Source organism: Pelecanus crispus, chromosome 1 (assembly GCF_030463565.1).
Source record: "Pelecanus crispus isolate bPelCri1 chromosome 1, bPelCri1.pri, whole genome shotgun sequence".
Lineage (NCBI taxonomy): Eukaryota > Metazoa > Chordata > Aves > Pelecaniformes > Pelecanidae > Pelecanus > Pelecanus crispus.
This window is the reverse complement of record NC_134643.1, coordinates 77,832,718-77,854,021: the sequence shown is the minus strand read 5'-3', so window position 1 is coordinate 77,854,021 and position 21,304 is coordinate 77,832,718. Positions and strand designations below refer to the sequence as shown.

Genomic DNA, 21,304 nt, shown 5'->3' with positions numbered 1-21,304 from the left:
TGGGGCAGGGCGGGCCTGGCGCGCCCCCTGCAGGCCAGGAGGAGGCCCCGTCCCGCCTCCGGTCAGGCGGCGGGGCCGGGGCGGCCGCGGCAGCAGCGGCACCGGCAGCCCCGCGCCGTTTCAGAGGCACAGGCAGCCGCTTCCTGACACTTTTTGCTTTCTGGCCTGTGGTTGGCGGCTGCTGAACTGCTCGGCTGGGGCCGGGCAGGCCCTGGCTTTAACAACGCCGCGGCGCGGCAGAGGCGGGCCGGGCCGACGGGCTGCCGGGGGAAGCACCCGGAGGGGAGCACGGCGGCGGAGGGAGGGGAGGGCGCTGCCACGGGTGCCGCTCGTCTGGAGGAACTGGCATTTCAAGGCCATGTATTTCTCTCGGGCACGCCGGTCCGTGCTCACGATTGCAGCAGGGTTAAAAAAAAAAAACCAACCAATTCCTGTGTTACCGGCACCAGAAGGCCGGTGAGCCACGGAGCGCGCAGCTTTTGCCGTACAACAGCCGCTGTGACGGCGGGCGGAGGCAGCCCCGCCGCTCGGGTGCTCGGCTCCAGCCCTGCGCTGAGCAGGCACCGCGTGTGGCGGCTGGGCGCCGGTGACAGGCCGGGAGCGCAGCGTCCTCCGCGATCCGGCTTAGGGCCGGCAAGAGCCCTCTGTGCCCGGGGGTTGGAGAGTGAATACATATTTGTGCCAGCCCGCAGGCGTCTGGTATTTAGCTGATGGCCATTCAAGCACTTAGACCCCTTCTTTCTTATCTCCGAAAGTCGGGTGCAATGCCAGCCTTTCCCCCGTCAGGGACCTCCCCTGCTTGCCGCGGGGGGGGTTCACAGCTGGCAGCCGGCCCTGGGAGGGCCAGGCCGGACATCAGGCAGCGCCTGCAGCACAGGGCGGTGGGACAGGGCAGCCAGGGAGGCTGCGCGCTCGCAGCCCTCGGGGGTCTTCAGGCTCGGCGAGGTGGAACCATGGCTGACCTGCTTGAGTGTCGGCCATCGGCCGGCTTCGAGGGGCAGCTGGGCTGGAGACCTCCAGGAGTTCCTTCTTGCAGCGCATACGCCACGAGACTCTTGCCGCTTACGGCTACCCTCTTTGCCATGGCACAAACTAACCCGACAAAAGCGTTTTTCCGACGGCGCGGTTGGGGTTAGGATTTTGTTGGCCTGCGCGCGTAAACCAGGATATGGGGTTCCTTTGTGCTCCTCTGCTAAAAAGCCAAGTCACAAACTGCTGCGCCGTCTACCACAACCTACCGTGCGTTTTTAAGGGGTTTACAGCTATTATTGAAGTCAACAGGTTCTTTCTCGGATTTCCAGCAGCAGGATGGATGCTGGACTGAGCCTGGAATAAGTGAGGCTCGTGGCGTGAGACAAGCCTCTCGCAGGCGCCGTTTGTCCATGACTGAAAGGCACGGGTGAGCTGTTTGAACGCTGAGCTGTGAATAAAGAGTGACGGAGGTCTTGCTCACAGAGGTCAGCTGCGACAGTGGCAGACGCTGAACGTAACAGACTTTTAGTATCTCATGGATTTTGACTTACAGGAACCTCGTTGAGCAGAACAAAAATAACCACAGCAAACTAGATAACCTGCCGGAGAAAGGCTGCCATCCTAAGCACAGTAGGCAAAGGCAGGGAGAAGAAAGTCCACCTGTTTATCTGAAGTAGCTGTTATAAACACGGACCAGCACTTATCTCTGTGTTCTTCTTATGCCAGACTGATGGCTTCCTTTTGCGTTTGAACTGGAAACTGGATCAAAGCAAGCTGGGGAAAAAAAAAATATAAATGCAGTAGGGGTGATGATACGAGGATTTTTAGAGCCTAGTTTATGACACGAATTCATAAACAGGGCCCACATAACAAACCGAAAACACACCCCCTTCAAAAAAAAAAAAAGAGACTTTTAATTTGCCTCCTGTTTTCTCCAGTCATGTGCTTGTGAATCGCCTTCGCACCAGCACGCCTCTGAGGCCTACCAGCGTTTCTCACCGCCGTTTATAAAGCAAAACCAAACGGCAGCCGCATTAAAAACTTTAAAATTTAAAAAAAATTTATTCAACCCTCCCCACCTCGACCTGGAAACCTTCCCGAGCCCCTCACCCGCCCCAGGAACGGCTACGCAGCCGGCGGACGCGGCTTGGGAGGATAAAAGCCGTTGGGGGCGGCCGTTAGGGCCGTTACCTCAGTCTTCTCGCGCAGGTGGGTGGCGGGAACGGCCTCCGGCCGGGCGGGTCCTGGGAGGCGGCGCAGCGCCCGCCTTCGCGGGCGCTGCGCCGCCTCCCAGAACCCGCCCGGCCCAAGCCCCTCCTCACCGCCCTGGCCCGCTCTCAGGCTCATCTCCCCTTCCCTCCCCAGCGCCATGCGGCTCCCTCCTTGCGCCGTGGTGCTCTTGGGGCTCCTGGGGTTCCTGCGCCATGGCGGTGCCTCAGGTGAGTGCGGTACGGGGGTGCGGGGGGGGGGGGGGCACGACGATGGCTGTGGGCCGTGGCCGCCATTAAGCGGCCGGAGGGCCGGTGGAGCCCGGCTTGTGCTGGGGAAAGGGTGGTTTTGGCCGGGTTGACGTCTAGCAGGGGGAAGGGGCTTATTGCGAGGAGGGGCCTGCAGAGCCCTTTTTTGGGGGGGGTCCCAGGCGCTGGCGGGGGGAGCTGGTGCTGTCTCAGGGTTGAGCAAGAGTGAAGATCAAAGCGGAGATGTAGCTGTCTGCGGAGCTGGAGAAGGGTTTTATATATTCATGGCTATCTTAACCTTTGAGTGGGCAGGGAGAACCCATTTCCCCCCCCCCCCTTTTTTTTCCTTTCCTTTCCTTTCTTTTACAGCTTAATTGCTATGAACGCTGTCATTTTAACTCTTTTGTAGATCTGCTGGACTAATTTTTACCATGCGGTTGCAGAGATACAGTATAGGCTGCTAAGTCTGGTGTAGAGTTGTATTCTAAGGAAACAAGGTGGCATTCACTACTTGTGAGTTTATATGAGAAAGGGAACAAGGTTAATAGTGGAATTTTTTTTTTTTTTTGACCACACACAGGTGGTCGCGGGTTCCCGGCACCCTGCGAATTGTGCATTGAAAACCACTCTCCCTGTAAAATTAAGGAAATCAGCAAAACTGCCTAGAATTTGGAACTTGGTTCCTAAAATTACTTGTTGGCCTTGCTGATGTAATCTGACTTAATTTGGCATTTTTTGTAATTCCCTTGTGTTCCTGCATGTGACTAAAATAGGTGTCCAGAGGTAAGCGTGCTGTAATGAGTATAGCTTGTGAAGATTTAACAGCTGCTTACTTTTTTCTGGTTAAACTCTTTATCTGTTCAAGTAAAGGAAAAAATAATCAGTTTCCTTTCAGAGATAACTCCGAGATAAGCAAGCAGTCCCTTATGTTAGGGCTGATGTTGGCCTGCTCCTCTTAGTTTTTCTTTATTTTCAAACTTGCCTCTAATAGAGCTTAATTGTCCGAAAGGAGAAATCTACTCTTGGGATACTTCGCAAGGCTGCAGGACGGCATTTGGAATCAGTCTCAAGTGTGGAAGACTTCTTCCCCCTACCCTAGTCTCATGCCCAAGGTCTTAGTGGAGAACTAAGTGTTCCCTGCTTCTTGCAGGCCCTAGAAGGAGAACTAAGTGTTCCCTGCTTCTTGCAGGCCCTAGAAGCTTAGGCTTGGCACCTGATGGTGGCAAGCAGGTCTGAGAACGAAGGCTCAACATTGTTAGATCTTAATGTTTATATTAAAAGATACTGACATGAAATTTGTTTCACAGACTTGATTGAAAATGGGTCATGTGTTGAGTAATTCTTTTGCAGTATGTAAAAAGGCAGAATGAATATGGGACTAAGCCAGCTGCTTTGCCTTGAAGGAGCATGTTGCTGTATTTTCTTGCAGAATCGAGGGTGGAGGGGGAAACTGTTTTCCTCATGAAGAGCTAATAAGCTGTGTAATTTGTGTACCAATGTCTAGCTTGATCGTTAGGCCCTTTAAACAAGGACATTTGCTTAATGGTTCACTTGTTTGAAATTGTCTTGTGGTTATTAAGTCTTGGACACCCAGGTTTGCAGGGCTGGGCTCTGCTATATCCTAATGCTGGAAGATCCTGCTTCATTTTATAAGTGCTGTTAAGTCAAATCTGTGCATGATGGCCTATATTACCTCTCTGGGGTTCTGATGGGCTGCAGCTCTTCAAACTTAGTATTTGTGCAGAAGTGTTTTATGTATCATGTTTGTTACCTCCCAGGGAGGTCCACCTTCCTGAAGTAGGAGTGCAACTGGCCTTGTTTGCTACATCCAAACCAGGTGTTTAGTGTTGGAAAAACTAAAGCGAATTTATAGTGTAATCAGGATTGAGCAGTGCCCTTTTCATAAAGGGAGCTTATCTGGATTAACTTAGTTTGTGCTAGCTGTTTAGCCTGTGCAGAGACAACACTTTAAAATAAGAGGTTCACATGAAGCTATTCAGCTGTCTAAATGTACTGGACAGCTGGTCACTTGCATCTTGAAGCGTTATTGCCCAGATGTGTGAGTGACATCTTAATCAACAGTGCCAGCAATGTGACTGAGGCCAGGTCTTGTGTGTTCTAGCTGATAATCAAAGTGGATTAGTAAAACTGTAAGCAGGTGAGACGGGTGCTTCTTCCCTCACTTTTCAGACTGTAGAAGACCTCCTGACCTCTGACTTGGTGAACAGAATAGTCTTCTGGGATGGGAGTGGGGCAGTTGGTGACAAGCCACATTCTGTGGCACTGTCTGCTTTAAGCATCAAACTGTGTTCTAAGCATGAGTCTCAGTACACATGCAATTAAAGTTCAGAAACTTTTATAAATCTTCTTGCTTCTTTTGGGGGTGGGGTGGGTGGTGTCTTTATTTTGGATTTTACTACTGTGGGAAGACAGAGACCTTGTAGCAGGACTCTGCTATGTATCCATGTATGCATGGCCTTACAGGTCTGATGCAATATGGCTGCTGGCTTTATTCTATTAAGTAACTGTATACTCATGTTTTCTGCATATCCACTGCATTCTCTCTGCATTTTCTGCATCCTGCATATCCACTGGAAGTTGGTTGGCACAGAGTAGAAATGCGTTTTCTCTGACTGGAGACAACCTCTTTGTCAGAGGCAAGCAACACTGTTTGAGCATGGCTCTGTAGGTAAAGACTGTTCCTGTATGGGCAGCAATGGCATTTCTTCTGTTGTGTTTCTTAATAGAAATCGGACTGCTAGGTGTCTTCAAGAGCCTTGTATGGTTAACTGTTTGTTGGTGGTGGGGAATGACATTTGACTACTGGAGCTGGAAATGTCATTTACTTAAAGCATCAAATGAACTGAGAGATTGGCACTGAATCAGCAGAATGGAAATGGTTCAGGCTGGGTGCTGCTTGTTGGGGAAACTGCATGTCACAGGGAAGGGGTAATAAATGTTGAGCCTCTGTAGAGCTGATTACCTTGTTGCTTAGATTTAGGAATAAGGGCTTTTGATCTCAGAAGAGCTCTGAGCAGTTCAATTCCTTTGCTGTCCTTACTGGTTTTGCCCTTCATGTGGGAGAAAAGATACAATGTGGAGTGACAGAGTGGACTGTTGTTCACCTCTCTTCATCAGTTCTTTTGTATGCTGGACTACCTGTGCTCCTGTTCTAGTATTGGTACCAGTATACAGAGTAATACACGCTCAATACTCCATCTTTGCTCTTGCTCAGTTTCAGCAAAGCTGACTTCCTTTAAGTATGTTTTCAGTTGATAATCTCTGTAATAGTGAGGGTTCCTCTTGCATGCAACCCAAAACTAGCTTGACATGCAGTGACCATCATACTTCTCCCTACAAGGCGAGGAGGAGGGGATGGCCTGGCATCTTACAGGTTGTTTCCAGACCTTCACTGTTTGAAGCAAGTGAAGCAGTAAAAAAAGCTGGGATACCTGAATTTTGTTCCTGTCTCTGTTGCTGACTTGCTGGGTCAACAAATTCTGTGGTGTTATCTTTGCCACATGTGCTGCTGAACCTGCAGTCCTGTTTGGTGTGCTGCCTTCAGTGAGATCAAGCTTGCCCAAAGAAGAAGCTTGCATGGTATGGCCAGTACTACATGTTCATGGAGGTCTCTGTATCTGTCCTTCAAAGCATCTTTGGCAATGTTGAACTCTGTATGGCTCATGTAGTCTACTGCCTGTCTGAGAACTTGCAATAGCAATAGGCCTGGGGAATTGTGAGTTGGTTAATTTCTCTTGCTCTCTGTGCTCCCTTTTTGCCTCAGAGCACCACCAGTGACTTGGTCAAATGGCAGAAAAAAGAGAAGAAGGCTGGAAAGATGATGTAGTCTGTGGCCAGGTACCAATTGCTCTTCCAGCAAACTTCCTAGAAGGTTCTGCTGCTCTGCAGTGCTTGTGAACTCTCCTTCTAGTCATCTTTCAAGCCTGGCTAGAAGTGTGGTTCAAGGAGCCTGTGAATAACAAGCTGCAAAATACTTGTCTGATGGATGTAGCCATTCTTGTTCTTCACCCTGAATCTATGCTCTTCTGTCCAGACTTTGGTTTAAAATGTATGTCACATGCACTGTTTTAGGAGCAATTATGCAAACAGTAAAGCGATGTAGAACACCGTGCCTTAATTTACCACACTAATTAAACTTGAGAGAGTGCCTCTGACATTTAGAGTCTCATGATCACGTTGAAGTAGTGGCTGCATGTCTTGCTGACAAATCTGTTCTTATTCATGCAGAGGCCCCTGGGTATGAGTACAATGTGGAGATGAGAAACAAGACAGAGCAATGCAGGGTTTTTTCCTCCCTTGATGTAGAGCATAGAGAGGATGTGTATGCTTTCAGCTTTTTCCCTTAAAAGAACATCTAAGTGTGAACATCTTGCGGTTCAGGAAACTGTGCTGAAGTTCTTAAAAACCAAAGAAATATATTATTCCTGCATTCTAAGCTTTCATTCCACATTTCTGAGTGCATAGATGTATCATCTGTGCCTTTTGAATGCTTTTCTTTAGCATTCACACTGCTAGCTGCACTTCTGATAGAACTTAAGAGCTAAGGAGGAAAGAGGTCTTGTGAAGGGGACAATATATGACTGCTGCTCAAGGGACTTGATCAGAAACAGAAGAATACACAAAGCTTTTTCATAGCTCTAATTTTATATTAATTACTGTTTGAAAACTTGGAGTAGAAACTTTTTCTGCCTTAACACAAACTGCAGATGATGGGACAGAAAAATGAAGAATCCTCCCCCCCCCCCCGATGGTTTATGTTGCCTGTATTTTTAGCTGGGGTTTTATTGGTGATGCAGTGCTGGTATTAATTGAATTTTGGGGGTGAGCATAGAAGTGAGCATATAAGGGTTGAAGTTAGCAAGATGAGTTGAGTTAGAGTCTTCCTCTGCTTTCTTTCTCCACTGTGAGGTGAGTGGAGGAGGCATGAGGATAGGAGCTCACCTCTGCTTATGTATTGGCAAAAGGCAAAGAAGCTGGCCAAAGATGCCAATTCTTGGCAGCAGATAGTGAGAAATAACAGGAAAGGAGTTGCAGAGTACTGGGTACAGTTTCAGATGAGAAGACTGTATCCCTTCCTTTTTTGGATGGGAGACCACCTGAGTCATTTGCAACAGTGTATATGGGATGGTGCTGTTGATTAAGTCTGTGCTTCTGTTGGAGTACTTGACAGTATCAACCCTTTACACTAGAAGAGGCAACTTTGTTGAGGAAGTACTGTGTATGTGTTTAGGCTTGATAAGTTTTAGGCCTGCTGGGCTACTGTGTGTGCAGACAGGGGAATTGAGGGAAAAATCTGAAAAGCATTGTGCATGCTCTGCAAGCATCTAGTCTGCCTGCTAACCACCAGCCAAAGAGAATCTTGTGGCTTCTGTACAGCTGCTTCTCTTTCCTGCCTTGACATCCCCTCAAGAGCCCAGCACAGGGAGAAACCAGGCTTTCTTGCAGGACTTGAATAACAAGCCAAAGCTGATTCTCAAAGAACCTTATATCCTAGATCATGTGGTTTTCTTTAAATTAAAATGACGGTGGATCATGGGGTTATGCTCATCATAAGAAGAAATAGTCTTAGCTGTATCTTGCAAAAATTAGTCAGGTTTTTAGATATAGAAATCAGGGTCCAACAGTCCTAATTATTAAGAAAAGTGTGGGAGCAAAAGATATATGTGAAGTAGCTGAAAGTGGATAAGTATACATATGTAAACTACAGTTTTGACTCTGCATTATAGATGTTGACTCCAATTCCCATGGTCTGGGAATTCACCCAGGAAGTCTAACAGGTATTGTGTAAGTTGGCTGGCTAATACAAGCATACTTGCCTGTGTTTGCCAAAGAGCAAGTAGTCCTCAGTATCCTCTCTTATTTACTCTACTGAATGTTACTTGCTGTTGATTGCATGAGCTGAGCAGCTGCAGCTGGTGTTGGTTGCTGATGAGCTCAGCTGTATCAAATACTGAGCTCCTGGCAGGAAGTCCTGCCCCATGTGCTTAGGTGAGTGCCAGGCTGCATGGTGGGTTCTCTAGCTGTATCTGTTCTTGTAGGTATAGCTCAGTGCATAGTAGTCTCTGAAACCTTAATACAGCTTACAGGATGAGAGTAGCATAAAACAACATCTTGCTTTGTTCCCAGCTGACTAATATTGGGCTACTGGAAGCTTCCATGCTCCCCTTGGTAATTGCTTCCCTCTGGACAAAAAAAAAGTGTGTCTTTTTTTGTAATGCAGGTCTTCTTGAGCTCTCCTTGGGAAAATTCAGAAATGTGCTACTTAACCAGACCAATCCAGTGGAAGCTGTAATCAGGAACATTGCAAGCAATGTGACTGTTGTTATTTTTCAAGTACATGCCCAGCAACGTGATGTGGTGATATCCTTTGATAAGGTATGGTAAGAGTTTGATAAGGTATGGTAAGAGTGTCACTTCTGTTCTTAAGTGCTACTTTTCTTTCAACAAAGGAGTTGGCTTTCATACATGTAGGAATATAGAACTGAAGCTATATAAGTAATATAAATATCTTACCTGCATGGCTCTTACATAGTAGTATTTTAGCTTCAGAAATCCTTCTTGTACTTATGTCTTAGCTGCTATTTTGGAGGACTGAATGCTAAAGGAATTTTGGAGCTGGCTTAAAATGTTTCAAGACTTTGTTCTTGGTGGAAGTGGTGCTTTTGACATCTGATTGCTGACTGCTGTCCATCAGCTTGTCAAATTAAAAGCAGAGTCATGATAAGTATTTGCCAGATACCTTACACATTAAACATGATCACTTTGGGATGTTTAGTTGTCTGCTGTTTATGTGGCTGGTATCCAGCCACTACAGATACGATGTCTTGTTACCCCAGCTCCTTGTCCTGAACCTAATTCTTCTTTGGTGGCATGTGGAGAAATTCCTCCATAGTACTCCAGTGAAGGCTCCTAGTTCTAGCCAACAATATAAGCATTCCTACTGCTATACACTAACCTCAGTTTGTCCCATCATTACTGCGATGCAATCTAAAATACTGATTTTTATAGTGCTCTAAGTGGTATTTGAGCAGAATGTAGACTAAGCTGAAGGTAGTAATGGAGATCTGACAGCTGCCATCCAGTTTCCCTCTCCCCATCAGTATTTTCCAAATGAGAACATACTGAGTGCCAAGGAGTATTCTGGGAAGCTTAGGAGATGAATAACCTGTAACACAAATCACCCAGCTCAGTCATCTCTATACTGGTGAAATAGCTGGGATTACAGGGCTAAGGCATTACTGTTATACCTATTTGGCCTTTAATTACCACTGGTAGAATCTTCTGCTGTCAGTTCAGACCCTCTTTGCATTCATGGGCTTTACCAGGCCAAGGGCAACGATGCATAAATATGGCTATACTGCTTTTAGGGCTGGCCTGCCTCTAGAAATATGAAGCTGAGCCAGACCTTAAAGCCTGCCAGGTTCAAAGTGCTTCTTTACAGTGTTGCCTCAGATAACTGTGGCCTTCTTGGACAAAAGCACATTTTCCATGCTGAAAAATAGATTTGACTGTGGGTCAATTGGTTGTTCCAGCCATGCGAGTGTGACACTGCCTGATCTTTCCTCAAGACCCCCAGTTCTGAAAAGGATGGTGCTGGTGGGCATTGGGTCAGTAGCTGACCTGGCCCCAAGCACTGTTGTCTGGCATGGCTAGTGTTAAGCCAGCTATCATACAGTCATCTCCATTCTGGTGGAGATGGTGAGGTGCTTCTGCACTCTGATTCCCAGAGTCCCCTTTAGTGACATCTCACAGCTTTTGGTGAGGGATATTCCAATCCTTTTACACCTTTACTATTCACACCATTGCTGTGCAGCAGTAGACTTCAACTAGCTAGATTTCTCTGCAATTTTCATGTGATTATTAACTCTTTAGTAGTCTCAAACTTACCACTCAGGTCTTTGAGCCTGAACTAGGTGGTGTGTGGTGTCAGAGGCCACTCCCTTTTTCCAGCTCCTTTTTTTTTTTTTCCCATCTTCCTTTTTTTACTAGCTAGCTAAGGGCTGAATGCCTCATCTGTGTCACCTGGCACTGAAATGTGTGCCCTACAGGTTTGTGGCAGGAATGTGACTTCTGTGCAATACATCAAGCTGTGGTGGAAATCTTCTCAAGAAGAACTGCTTGTTCATATAATTTATTTCTGTCCAGAATCCATCTGTGAACAGCTCAGGAACCGGAGTAGACAAAGGACTCGTTTCCATCCTTCGGCCTCAACAGAGCGTATGTACGTGGTACCTTCGGTCGCTGGATGCTAGCCAGGTGCTCAGCACAGCTCTCTCTATTCCCTATATGGAGAAAGGTATGTTCTTATTACTTAAGGGATACCAGCTCTGCTTATTACAAGTTAACTATGAAACAAAACGTTGACCTTTCAGAAGTGATGTCCTTACATGGTGCAATCATATGATGGAGATGCCAGAAAATCTTTTGAAATGAGCTGGAAAAGTTTAGTATTACTGCTGAATTGTGAGTTGTGTATAGGATGTACTGCATGGTCTTGTCATGACTTCAGCCTTAGAGTAGAAAACTGCTGTGCCTATGTACTGGGACTTATCTTAGACTGCAGTGAAACCACTTGTGTTGTCTGTAGGACTAGAACCTGACAGTTTTATGTGCTCAGCAAGCAGACTATGCCTGCAAAGTACATGCATTGCTGAGGTCTTAGAACTTTTTTCATGCTGTGTAAGGGGGATGTAAAAACTACTACAGCTGTTTTTTCTCTGTTCTAGATCCTATTCCTGGAGGCTGCAATCTAGAATTTGACTTGGAAGTGGATCCAAATATTTACCTAGACTATACATTGGTTGATATACACATTAAGTTTGCCCCTGCAAACTTGGGATATACCAGGTGTGTGGAAAAACTTCAGTGCACTGAGCAAGGCATCCTTTGAGTCCTGTATTTGGCAAAGGTCATAAAACAAGATTCTACTGGCAAGGCTGACCATCCAGCTGCTGGTAGATGTCTTGTTTGCTGCAACAAACTGAGAAGTAAATGAGGAAGAGGAGGAGGGGGAGAGGTAACTCAGAGATAAAAGTTGAGAGTTGCATCTTGTGGGAGAAGTTATGCCACTTCAGCTGTGTAAGCAGTCAGCCAGTACTAGATCTTCCTATTCCTCAACATGACTTAATTTGAGGACAGTTGTGTATTATAGCCAGTTTTATTCTTTACTGGTACTGAAGCATGATAATGACCTGGAGTTTTGTTTAATGTTGAGACTTCAAGTTGTAAGGCATTATTTCCTGAATGGTGCCTGATGTCGCAAGTGATAGGCAGGGAATGGGGAAGGCTATGTTCAGAGCTGTATGTATAGCATGCACGGAAAAACAAACGGTGCTGTGATCTTTGGTTGTTGTGACCTCTTGGAATTCTTGTGCTCGTTCCTTATGACAACTCATAGGAAGCCTCTGTAAGTGTAAAGGCAGGTACCGGCACAGATACTACCTGCATCAGGGTAGTTTAGCATAATACTGCTGTAGTCTGTGCTCACAGACATTTACAGTCTTTTTGAATTAGTTGCTGGTGTTAACCTCTAAAAGAGTAGGAGCCAAATACTGCCAGCTTGGACAAGTAATTTCTGAAAACTAATGTTAAGATCTGTGGGCTTCTGCTGGGCACATAGCTGATCTCCCTTTAATTGTAGGGGAGCAAACCCACCATCCTGCGATTCAGGGACTGGTCAGAACTCCAGATGGCGATTGCGCTATGATGTCTACCAGTACTTCTTACCAGAGAACGATCTTTCTGAGATGGTACTCATGAGCCACATACGGAAGATGTCTGAGGTGCAAAGTATCAAAGCTAATGGCATTAAAGTAAGTCTGAAGCACTGGTGTGCCAGGCATGTGGCAGTGGCGTCATCTTAAGTTTTCTCCTCCTCTGTGCTTATCTTTGAGTGGTGACATAAGCAAGCTGCTGATGCTTCAGGCTTCTTGCTTGTATCTGGGATTTCTGGCTAGGAAGTATAAAGTGAGTGATGCATGCAAAATGACAACCACTCTCTCTTGGGGCAGAGGTGGCTAGTTAGCACAGCCTGAAATGTGGCAGAATTCAGGCTTCTTGCAGTGGGCTCTGATATTAGGTAGATGTTAGTGACTGGTCTGTGACATGTTTCTATGTCTTGCACTCTTTTCTCAGTTAAACAAGCTCTTATTGCAGTGTCTTCCTGCTTGATGAATACTACTTTAGCCACAGTGCTCCTTCAGTGATGTTGAGGCCAGCTTGCCTATAGCAGTGCTGCCACTGAGTGCCTGTAAATCCAGAAGTTGAGCCACTTCTGACAGATTGATACAGTCTCCTACAATGCCTGATAGATGCTGGGGACTGGCATCCTCAGATGCTGAGAACTGGGGAGGGAATGCAAGGAAGAGAGGAGGGAAGAGGGTATAGTGGAACTGGACTAGAAATGGGCCCCATTTAGAGTGGCATAAAGAGATCTGATATGCAAGAGCAAACACTTGCTGCACGTTTACCTACCCCGCAGCAAAGAGATTGGAAGGGACAGAGAGGGGAGAACCTCAGTGGCCATGACCTGTCTGGCCTTGCTAGCGAGTAGAATGGCAGCCTTGCCTGCTTCAGAGGCCAGACCTGGGTTAGTAGACTGACAGGGAAACTGAGCTGTGCCCTCAAATGAGGAGGAGCAAAACATATGAGTGAGAGAATTGTCTCCCCTGTCAGAAAACATAGTAATGTTGGAGGAAGTGGAGTCTGTCCTGTAAGCCTTTAATGCTTCAATTGGTAATACTGAGAGGGTTTGGAATAAGAGAGCTCTTGCCTGCAGTTCTTGCTGAGCACCGTCTTTGAGCTGCTGAGTTATTCCCTCAGCTGTATGGACACATCAATATGCCAACAGTGACAAGCAGTTCCTTGCAATTAAAAAATATTCTTTACTGTTCCAGATGCTTACGCTGACAACTGATGACAAGACCAATGTCTACTTTTCCTCACTTCCTGGGCAAGGTGTGATCTACAACATCATAGTATGGGATCCTCTTTGGAATACTTCTGCTGCATACATACCTGTGCATACATATGCCTGCAGCTTTGCTGACCTGGTGGATAACTGCTCTTCTCTCAGTAAGTTGGGACTTGTATGTCCTTGCCAACTCATTTCAAGCTTGTGCTCCAACATGCTGAGTGGTGCTTTTGAGATATTTTTTTTTTAATGTGTGAAGGAGCTCTTTGTTTTGCATTAGGTATATTTTGTTACTTCATGACAGAGTCTGCTTCTTGATTGAGGAAAAATTCTGGAATAATGAAATAAGACTAAGGAGAACTATTAGCAATTGAAGGTCTAACTTAATGGAGGTTTAGTATGTGGCTTGCAAATATATAGCTTTCAACTCTGTAGTGCCACTCTAGCTTTTTTCCATTTGAACTGGATACATCATCTTAAATCACTTGTAGGACTATAGATGCTGCATGTGAAACTAAGGTAATAAAACATGAACTAGATAGGGTCCAGCCTGATTTTTCTAACTATGCTGGTGCTAACAGGAATTGGTAACTTACAAATATTTTAAAAGGAGGTAGTCACCTAAAATAAGCATGAAGATAATGTGAGCAATAGCGAAATGATTAGAGTCATGCTACTTTGTACAAAGCTGTATAATGATAGAATTTGAGCAGAAGAGCAAAGCTGTCACTCCCGTTATGACTGCAGAAGGGACAAGAATAATGGGTAGAACATGGTTCATAAAGTAAAATTTGTTCTCATGATTATTTTCTTATATACTGTAACACAAGTAACTGTTGTCAAACTCAGTGTTGTCTTATGGCAACATGAGACATTATCTAGGCTAAATGCCTTTTCTCCAATTTGGAGAACTAAGAAAATGTGGTTTACTTGTTTCAAATAACTTAAATATCAGTAAGAATTTTGCATAGGAAACAGAGGTGAGCCATACTGGGATGCTGCTGGTCCTTTCTGTTGCATGGAGGGTATATTAAGGGGAGACTATGGTGAAGGCTGCAGTGATAAAGACTATAGCTGCTGCCTGGGTCACTAATCCTGTAGTGCTGATTTTTATATAGATGATTGGATGTTCCTTTTTTAAAGCTGAGCAAAGAATTTTCAGGTAAATCTGTATCAGTATTATAAACAGCAAATTAGAACTACTTAACTATTGTTACAGAAACTTCAGCCTTTTGAATAAGGAGGAAGCTCTTGATTTCTTAATCAGACTGGAACTACTTCAGTATTGTTGGAGATCCTATCAAAATAACTGTTAGTTCAGGCATTGCAGATCTGCTCACATGGTGTGTCTGAAGGAGTGGCAGCTATTAAGTTGTCAGTAGACTCAGTGGCAGCAACCTGACCTTACCTTTGTCTCCTTGTTGGGACAGTAGTGGAATGCTCTAGTAACTCTTTCTTTCTCCTTGTAGGCAAACTCTCTACCAAAGTATTCTTCACTGCTTTTGCTGTTCTTGGTCTCTTCACTTGCTTTTTTGGACACAGATTCTGGAAAACAGGTACTGAATTTTGTGTGTGTGTGTTTGGTGTGGGGTTTTTTCCTCATAAGTCTGGGTGGGATTTCAGAGATGTAGCTTGCTACAACTTGGAATGGTGGTGTTATTACTAAGATTCACTTGATAGTGATTATGTGCCAGTTAGGTCCACTGCTTTGCTTTTACAGGATCACCGCTTTTAAGTGCAGAGCGAGAAGTTTCTGGTACGCAAAGAACAGAAACATAGAACTAGGGTCTATGCTGGGCAATATAAATATGTAATTTTTTAATTATTTTAAGTGCTTGAGGACACCCCTTTCCAGAACAAAGTGTTGTCTGGCTTTCCTTTTGTGCTTCTCAGCCAGTGAGCTGATATGTTCTTTCCCTGTTGTAACATGAAGATGTCTGAAGATGTACTGAAGTGGGCTTGGTATGAAGTGATATGACAACATACTAAATCTTTCTTCCTTTTTCTCTAGACTTATTCTTCATGGGCTTCATATTCTCAGGATTCTTCTTCTTTGTATTCATTACAAGGGTAACTGGTCTTGGTTATGATGGTGAGTAGGTGTGTCAGGATACCCTGTGCTCTTCCTAAAGGATTGTTGTTATGAATCCCTTAAGTAAAAACCTCAGTTGTGCTTGTTGTTGGCCAGCCTTAGGAAGGATAGGAGGGTGATACCTGGGTACTTGAACTGAGCTCTGATGACTGTAATAGCTGAATACACAACAGAGTAACTGTTGGTTCCAACATCAAATAGTGGTGCAGAATTAATAGCTGCAACCACAAAAGACAAATTTAAGTATCTATCCAAGGAAGATACAGGTTTTCAGAAACTCTGGAAATTTGCAGTATACTTCCTTCCTACTTCTTTCATCATGGGGTAGACCTGAGTTTCAGGTCAAATGTGAATTTCATCTGTAAAATGACAGAGTAGAAGGTCTGCATCCTGCTTGTTAGACTAGCAAGAATTAGTTCCTTTTGTCTTTGTCCTACCTCATAGTTACTTTTTTGATACATGTGCATTAGCTGTTGCAACCATAAATGCCCTGAGAACTCAAGGCACTAATGTACATAGTAGCAAGACTTTCATTCCAGTCCTATGCCACTCTTCCAGGAGCACATCCTCAGTTGCAGACTGGAGTCTGTGAAATGCGTGAAGCAAATACTGATACTCTTGTTTGGCTTTTTTCAGAAAGTTTTCATTAGGTAACAAAATCAAGCATGGAAGTAAAGCTGCTGAATATGTTGTTGCAGTAACTGAATTCTTCAGTGTTGGAATTTCCCCTTTTCTTTTTCAGTGCGTCTTATTTTGACAGCAGTAGCTGGAATTATTGGAGGGCTTTTCCTGGTTGCAAGCTGGTGGAGATTTGGCTCTGTCCTACTCTGTATGTTTATCATTGGACTTGTGCTGGGATTTCTCTTTTCATCGACAGTCTTCTTTACTCCACTAGGTATGCACTGAAATACTCTGCTGCAAAGTGCTGGCTGTTGAGTGATGTGTTCCTGCTGTATTACAGGGACACTGCAAGGCTTTTAAGATGAATGCCACTATCTGGTTTATCTTAGTGTTATATTTAACTTTCCCTTTCCAGTGTTGGGAGGAATAGAGATGTACCTGAAGGCTTCTTTCAGGTGTGCTGTAATTAAAACTACTGTGCTGTAATTAAAACTACTTAGGGATTCTGCACTGGTGGGAAAAGGAAACTGCTTATTCTGCAGAGAACTTGCTGAAGCTCTTCCTACCTATGCTGCGTGCTGTCTCAGCAGTCTGTGACACCAGCTCTGTTCCAGGCGAGCACTTGCTGTCTGTCTTGTTCTCTATCCAGAAAAAGTCACAGTAGAAAATCTGTAGTCTAACTTAGAGGCTTCAGGCATAAAGGCATTGTGGATTAAGAGGAGACTTGCTGTTACCTTTCGCCATACTACAGTGCAAGGCTCTGGGAGCACTGCACTGTAAGAGTCAAACTTGTATTTGCGGCTGGGTTGACATTATCCAGGGTCTTTAGAATGACTTTTTAAAGAGAGAAACAATAGACAAATGGCTTAAAAGCAAGCAAGGCTGCTGAACTGAAATCCCTCTGGGACATCAGAGCATCAGCCATGCTGCTTTCTCTATTGTAATTTTAAATCTCAAAACTTCTACTTAAGATCCCTTGGTGGAACAGTTTTTTTCATTCTCCAGTTATCTGTGTTTGACTCAAGCCACAATTCTGTGATAATCCATGCAGTCCCTGGTTGCTTTTCATTAAAGTAAAACAGTGACTCAGCTGGGGGTCAGCTTGTCACCTCTGTTTAATTGACAGGCCTTAGAAAGCAGGGGGAACAAAGTAGTGAGTGACTTCATTATTCTTCCTAAAGGCAGAAGAGTTTGCTGCCTTGTGTTGTTGTAATGGCTATACTTGCACCATACTCTAGAGTCAAACACAGATGCAGGTTTATTGATTATAAACCTATATAGGCAATAAAAAGGCTTCTTATTGGGCAGAAGTACTCTGGTACTTTTCCTTCTTACCAGATGAGTATCATATACATCATCAAAAATCTTTGTTTCACGGACGAGATCTGCTGTCCTAACTTGGAGTACAGGATGTATACTCAACTGGAATGGTCTTTTTCTGCTCTTGTTTTGAGTAACTGTGTTACAATGCATCTTAATTGGTGTTTGAGCTCGAAAGCTAAGCTTTTCCACACTGTACTCTAGATTTCTGAATATACAGAATCCTTGGGGAAAAAGCTTACCCCCAAGCACTTACAAAAAAGGAAATGTTTTGCTAACTAGTAAATTACATGTGGAATATGGTGTCTTTGCAGGAGACTACAGGGTCTTCCGTGATGATGTTGTGTTCTGGGTAACCTTTACTTCTGTAGCCTTGATGATTCCAGTGCTTTTTGTTGGCTGTCCAAGAATTGTAAGTAATCATGCTGTCACCTCAGGAGGGGAGAGAAAAGGGTGTCAGACTTCTTAATGCAAACTGTAGCCCTGTGGGATATGTATAGAAGACATAACACAGCTTCATGAAGCCCAGCACAGGACCAGCTCTAGGGAGTTTCTGTTCAACGCTACTTTTGTTAAATGGTCCGTAAGCAAAGGAATTACTTTTTGCAATGTTGCACATAGCATCCACTAACACTTGTATTTAGTCAACTTCTGCTATTTTAACCGGTTGTCTGGATAACAGTTGTGTGCAGCCAATTTCTCATAGAAGAACTAATACAAAATACTGCCTTAAGGAGGTGGGGAAATAAAGAGTGTTTATTGATCTCCTAAAGCTGTGGGTTTTTTTCTCCCCCTCTAGCTGAACATACTGGCCTCTGGAATAGTAGGCTCTTATGCAGTGATCCTAGCTATTGCTTGTTATGTCTACACAAGTCTTGCTTACATCACCTTAGACCTACTCAGAAGGGTCCTCAATGATTACTTCAACAGAGCTTACACCAATGTGCCTTTTCAGACAAATGGTGAGTACTGTTCTTTTAGTTCTTGAAAAAAAAGTTGTCTTGTATGAATGCTTATTTGAGAAACCACTGCCTCTGTTTCCGTTGTAAACAGTGAGTGTTGAGGGTAGGAAGGGAAGAAAGGAGAACACAGTAAGTATGGTGTGAGCTTTAACACCTAGATGATAAATTCTAGTCCTCTAAAAGAAATACTGAGCACACTCAAAGGCACCAACCTTCCAGCAGGTGTTATGTGACAAAGGCCCCTGTGAAAGGTGCTTCTCAGGCTTGGACTGCTACCTTGCTGATGAGTTTGCAGAGTGGGCAGTCAAAAGGCCTGATATGGTGACTAAACAGACTCATCTCAAATGCACGCATGTTCTTGCCTTTTCATGGATTTACTCTAGGTGTGTGCAGATGCAGAGACAATGCTTCATTCCTTTCTGTTGCTAAATTTGTTCAGTGTTTGTGCTTGGGAAAGGAAGGAATGGTTTGCTTTGATATAAGAACCTGTTTGTTTTCTCTTTTTCAGACTTCATTATCCTGTCAGTGTGGACAATGCTGGCCCTCAGTGGAGTAACTGTGCAGCTTCGCCGAGAGAGAAGTGAAGTGCCCTTCCCTCCGCACCCCTATCTCACCTGGAAGCGGGAAAGGGAACGCAGAAGCACCAATGTCTTAGACCCTAGCCATCATATCCCTCCCCTAAGAGAGAGGATCCATAACAAGCTACTGCATATTAAAGAGTTTTTTCAGAAGGAGCAGCCAGCTGGGGAAAGAACTCCGCTGCTTCTGTAACCTGCCAAATAACTGGTGGGAACAGAGAGGAAGAATCTAGGAATGGTGAGATGAGTGATCACCAGCAAACCAGCCAGTGGTGCAGGATTTACCACTGCCAATTTGTCCTGCTTATTAAGAGGAACATATTTGCCCAACCTGGAAGAAAAGTTATCTGTCTGGTACACTACATGCTGTTTTGTGACTTTTTCCTCAATGGCCCACTCAGCCCACTGTAATATGCGTAATGTCTAGCTGCAGAATCTGGTACTAATGGTCAAGTACAGGTATTTATCTTGTGGTGATCTAGTTTGATGTTTAGGTATTTAAAGTATAAAACAGCCTTTGGAAAGCAACCTGTACAATGCTGGTTCTTCCCTTGCAGTGTGGAAACCACTGCTGAAATATTGCCTGACTTGCTCCTGAAGGTGAGCAGTCTGTCAAATTGCGAGGGACGAGACGTAAGGACTGTACACAGAAAGAGTTCTTCTAGCAGGAACCAAAGTAGCACCTTCTAATATAGGTACAAAATGTGCGGCTGCAGACACAAATGTTTCCAAGAAGTATTACTGAACCTTGCAAGCTAAACTAAGTGGCTTGAATTTAAACTGCACTGAATTAACTGTTGTAAGTGTGCACACTGGGGCTCAGGAAGTGGGCCTGATCTGAGACAAGAAGACTTTCTCCCTCGCTTTTGGATGGTTCTGTAGCAAGCTGGTCATCTGGTCTCTGTGCAGAGATGGCTACTAAGAGAACACAAGAGGTTTGCCTCCTTGTTTGCTTTCTGAACAGCCTGTGACTTGTTTCTGCTCTGGTATAATCTCTTTTTTGATGGTGCTGTCATAAAAGAAAAAACTAAATAAGGTCTTTGTAACCAACAGCAGGGTTTTTTTTCCTGGAATTAGTTGAAACACTAACTATTTTTAATCAATATATCTTTTAATTTTGCCTTTAAGGGGTGAAAACAGCATCCAGCTGGCAAAATACTGACCAGGATCCTTGCTGACTGAATGTGTCCCTTACCAATTTGGATTGCATCTGCCCAAAGCAGAATGTAGTATAAAAACAGATAAGAGATCACTCTTGTGTTCAGTGGAGGATTGAATCTTGTGTGGTGGCTATATTAATTTCCTTAAAACAAACAGCCATTTTCAAAATGCAAACTGGAGTGTTGTGGTTTTGGCTCATGCAAATGCACAACCAGTTCTGAGGCTGCCCTTGCCCCCCATGCCCAATTCTGGTCTTCACATTCAGTGTTTACATGGTGATCTGTAATGCATTAAATGATAGTTGAAGTCTTGCATCCTCTATCTTGATACAGGTTATGGTGGCTCTTCCTTCTTAGTCTCACTATCTTTGTACCTTTGTGGGCAGCAAAGTGCAGAGTCCTTCCTGCCTGAAGGTGAATGGCTGTTCTGCTGCCTGAATGGAACCACCATGAGCAAATACCCTGGTGGTGGAAACTTAAGTTCTCAGCCACTGCTTTAAATTCTTGGTAGTAAGTATGTAAGAAACAACTCTTTGTAACGAAACTGGCAAAAGAACTTTATCTGGGAACTTAGTTGAAAGTTAAAACACCCTGGCAATAGAAAGGAATTAACTACTTTAAAATGAGTCTACTTACTGGCCATTTTTCTTTGAGTGAAAGCTTAATGATATAGTACCTGAGGTGACTGAGCTGATCTGATGTTTACAGAGACAACTCCCATGATTATCTGGAGCTGGAACATCTGCCTCAAACAGCTGAGCAAGGCTGAGATCCTGCAGTTTGGGTCTTGCTTCACTGTGCTATTCTGTGGCATGTGGGGGTAAACGAGGAGCTCTTCCCTGGCCTCTGGCAGGCTGATGCTTGCTGACTGCCCTTACCGCACTGATACTGAGCATGTCTTTGCCGTATTTGATGGCAAGTAGCAAACACTTATTTGGTATATAAATGCTCTTAAACATGTTTACCTTTTTTTTTATAATTGCTGTGATTAATGTTGTGGAAGAAACAAGTTTAACTCTAATTTTCTATATCTTTTATAATAAAGATGTCTTTTTGCAAAGACTATTGGAACTAAAGGGGTCTCTCTGAATTCAATGATGCTTTTACAACTTAGCTTTTGCCTTTGGTATTGTAGGGATAGTTTGTTTTGAAAAATTTCTTAGCCCTGCAAGGGATGATGTTGGGGGGGGGGGGGCTTAGCTGACCTGT

General features: G+C 44.5%; 1 protein-coding gene across 1 annotated transcript; it reads left to right on the top strand.

Annotated features, from left to right (window-relative positions):
* Positions 1–2,168: 2,168 nt before the first annotated feature.
* Positions 2,169–20,322, top strand: TM7SF3 (transmembrane 7 superfamily member 3). Its single transcript, XM_075727984.1, has 13 exons — positions 2,169–2,181; positions 2,338–2,411; positions 8,671–8,825; positions 10,596–10,746; positions 11,177–11,297; positions 12,091–12,262; positions 13,346–13,523; positions 14,832–14,918; positions 15,374–15,454; positions 16,197–16,349; positions 17,710–17,807; positions 18,195–18,357; positions 18,866–20,322. Exons 2-13 carry the CDS (start codon positions 2,342–2,344, stop codon positions 19,126–19,128), a joined length of 1,692 nt encoding a protein of 563 aa, XP_075584099.1. The 5' UTR covers positions 2,169–2,181; positions 2,338–2,341; the 3' UTR covers positions 19,129–20,322.
* The last annotated feature ends 982 nt before the right edge of the window (positions 20,323–21,304 follow it).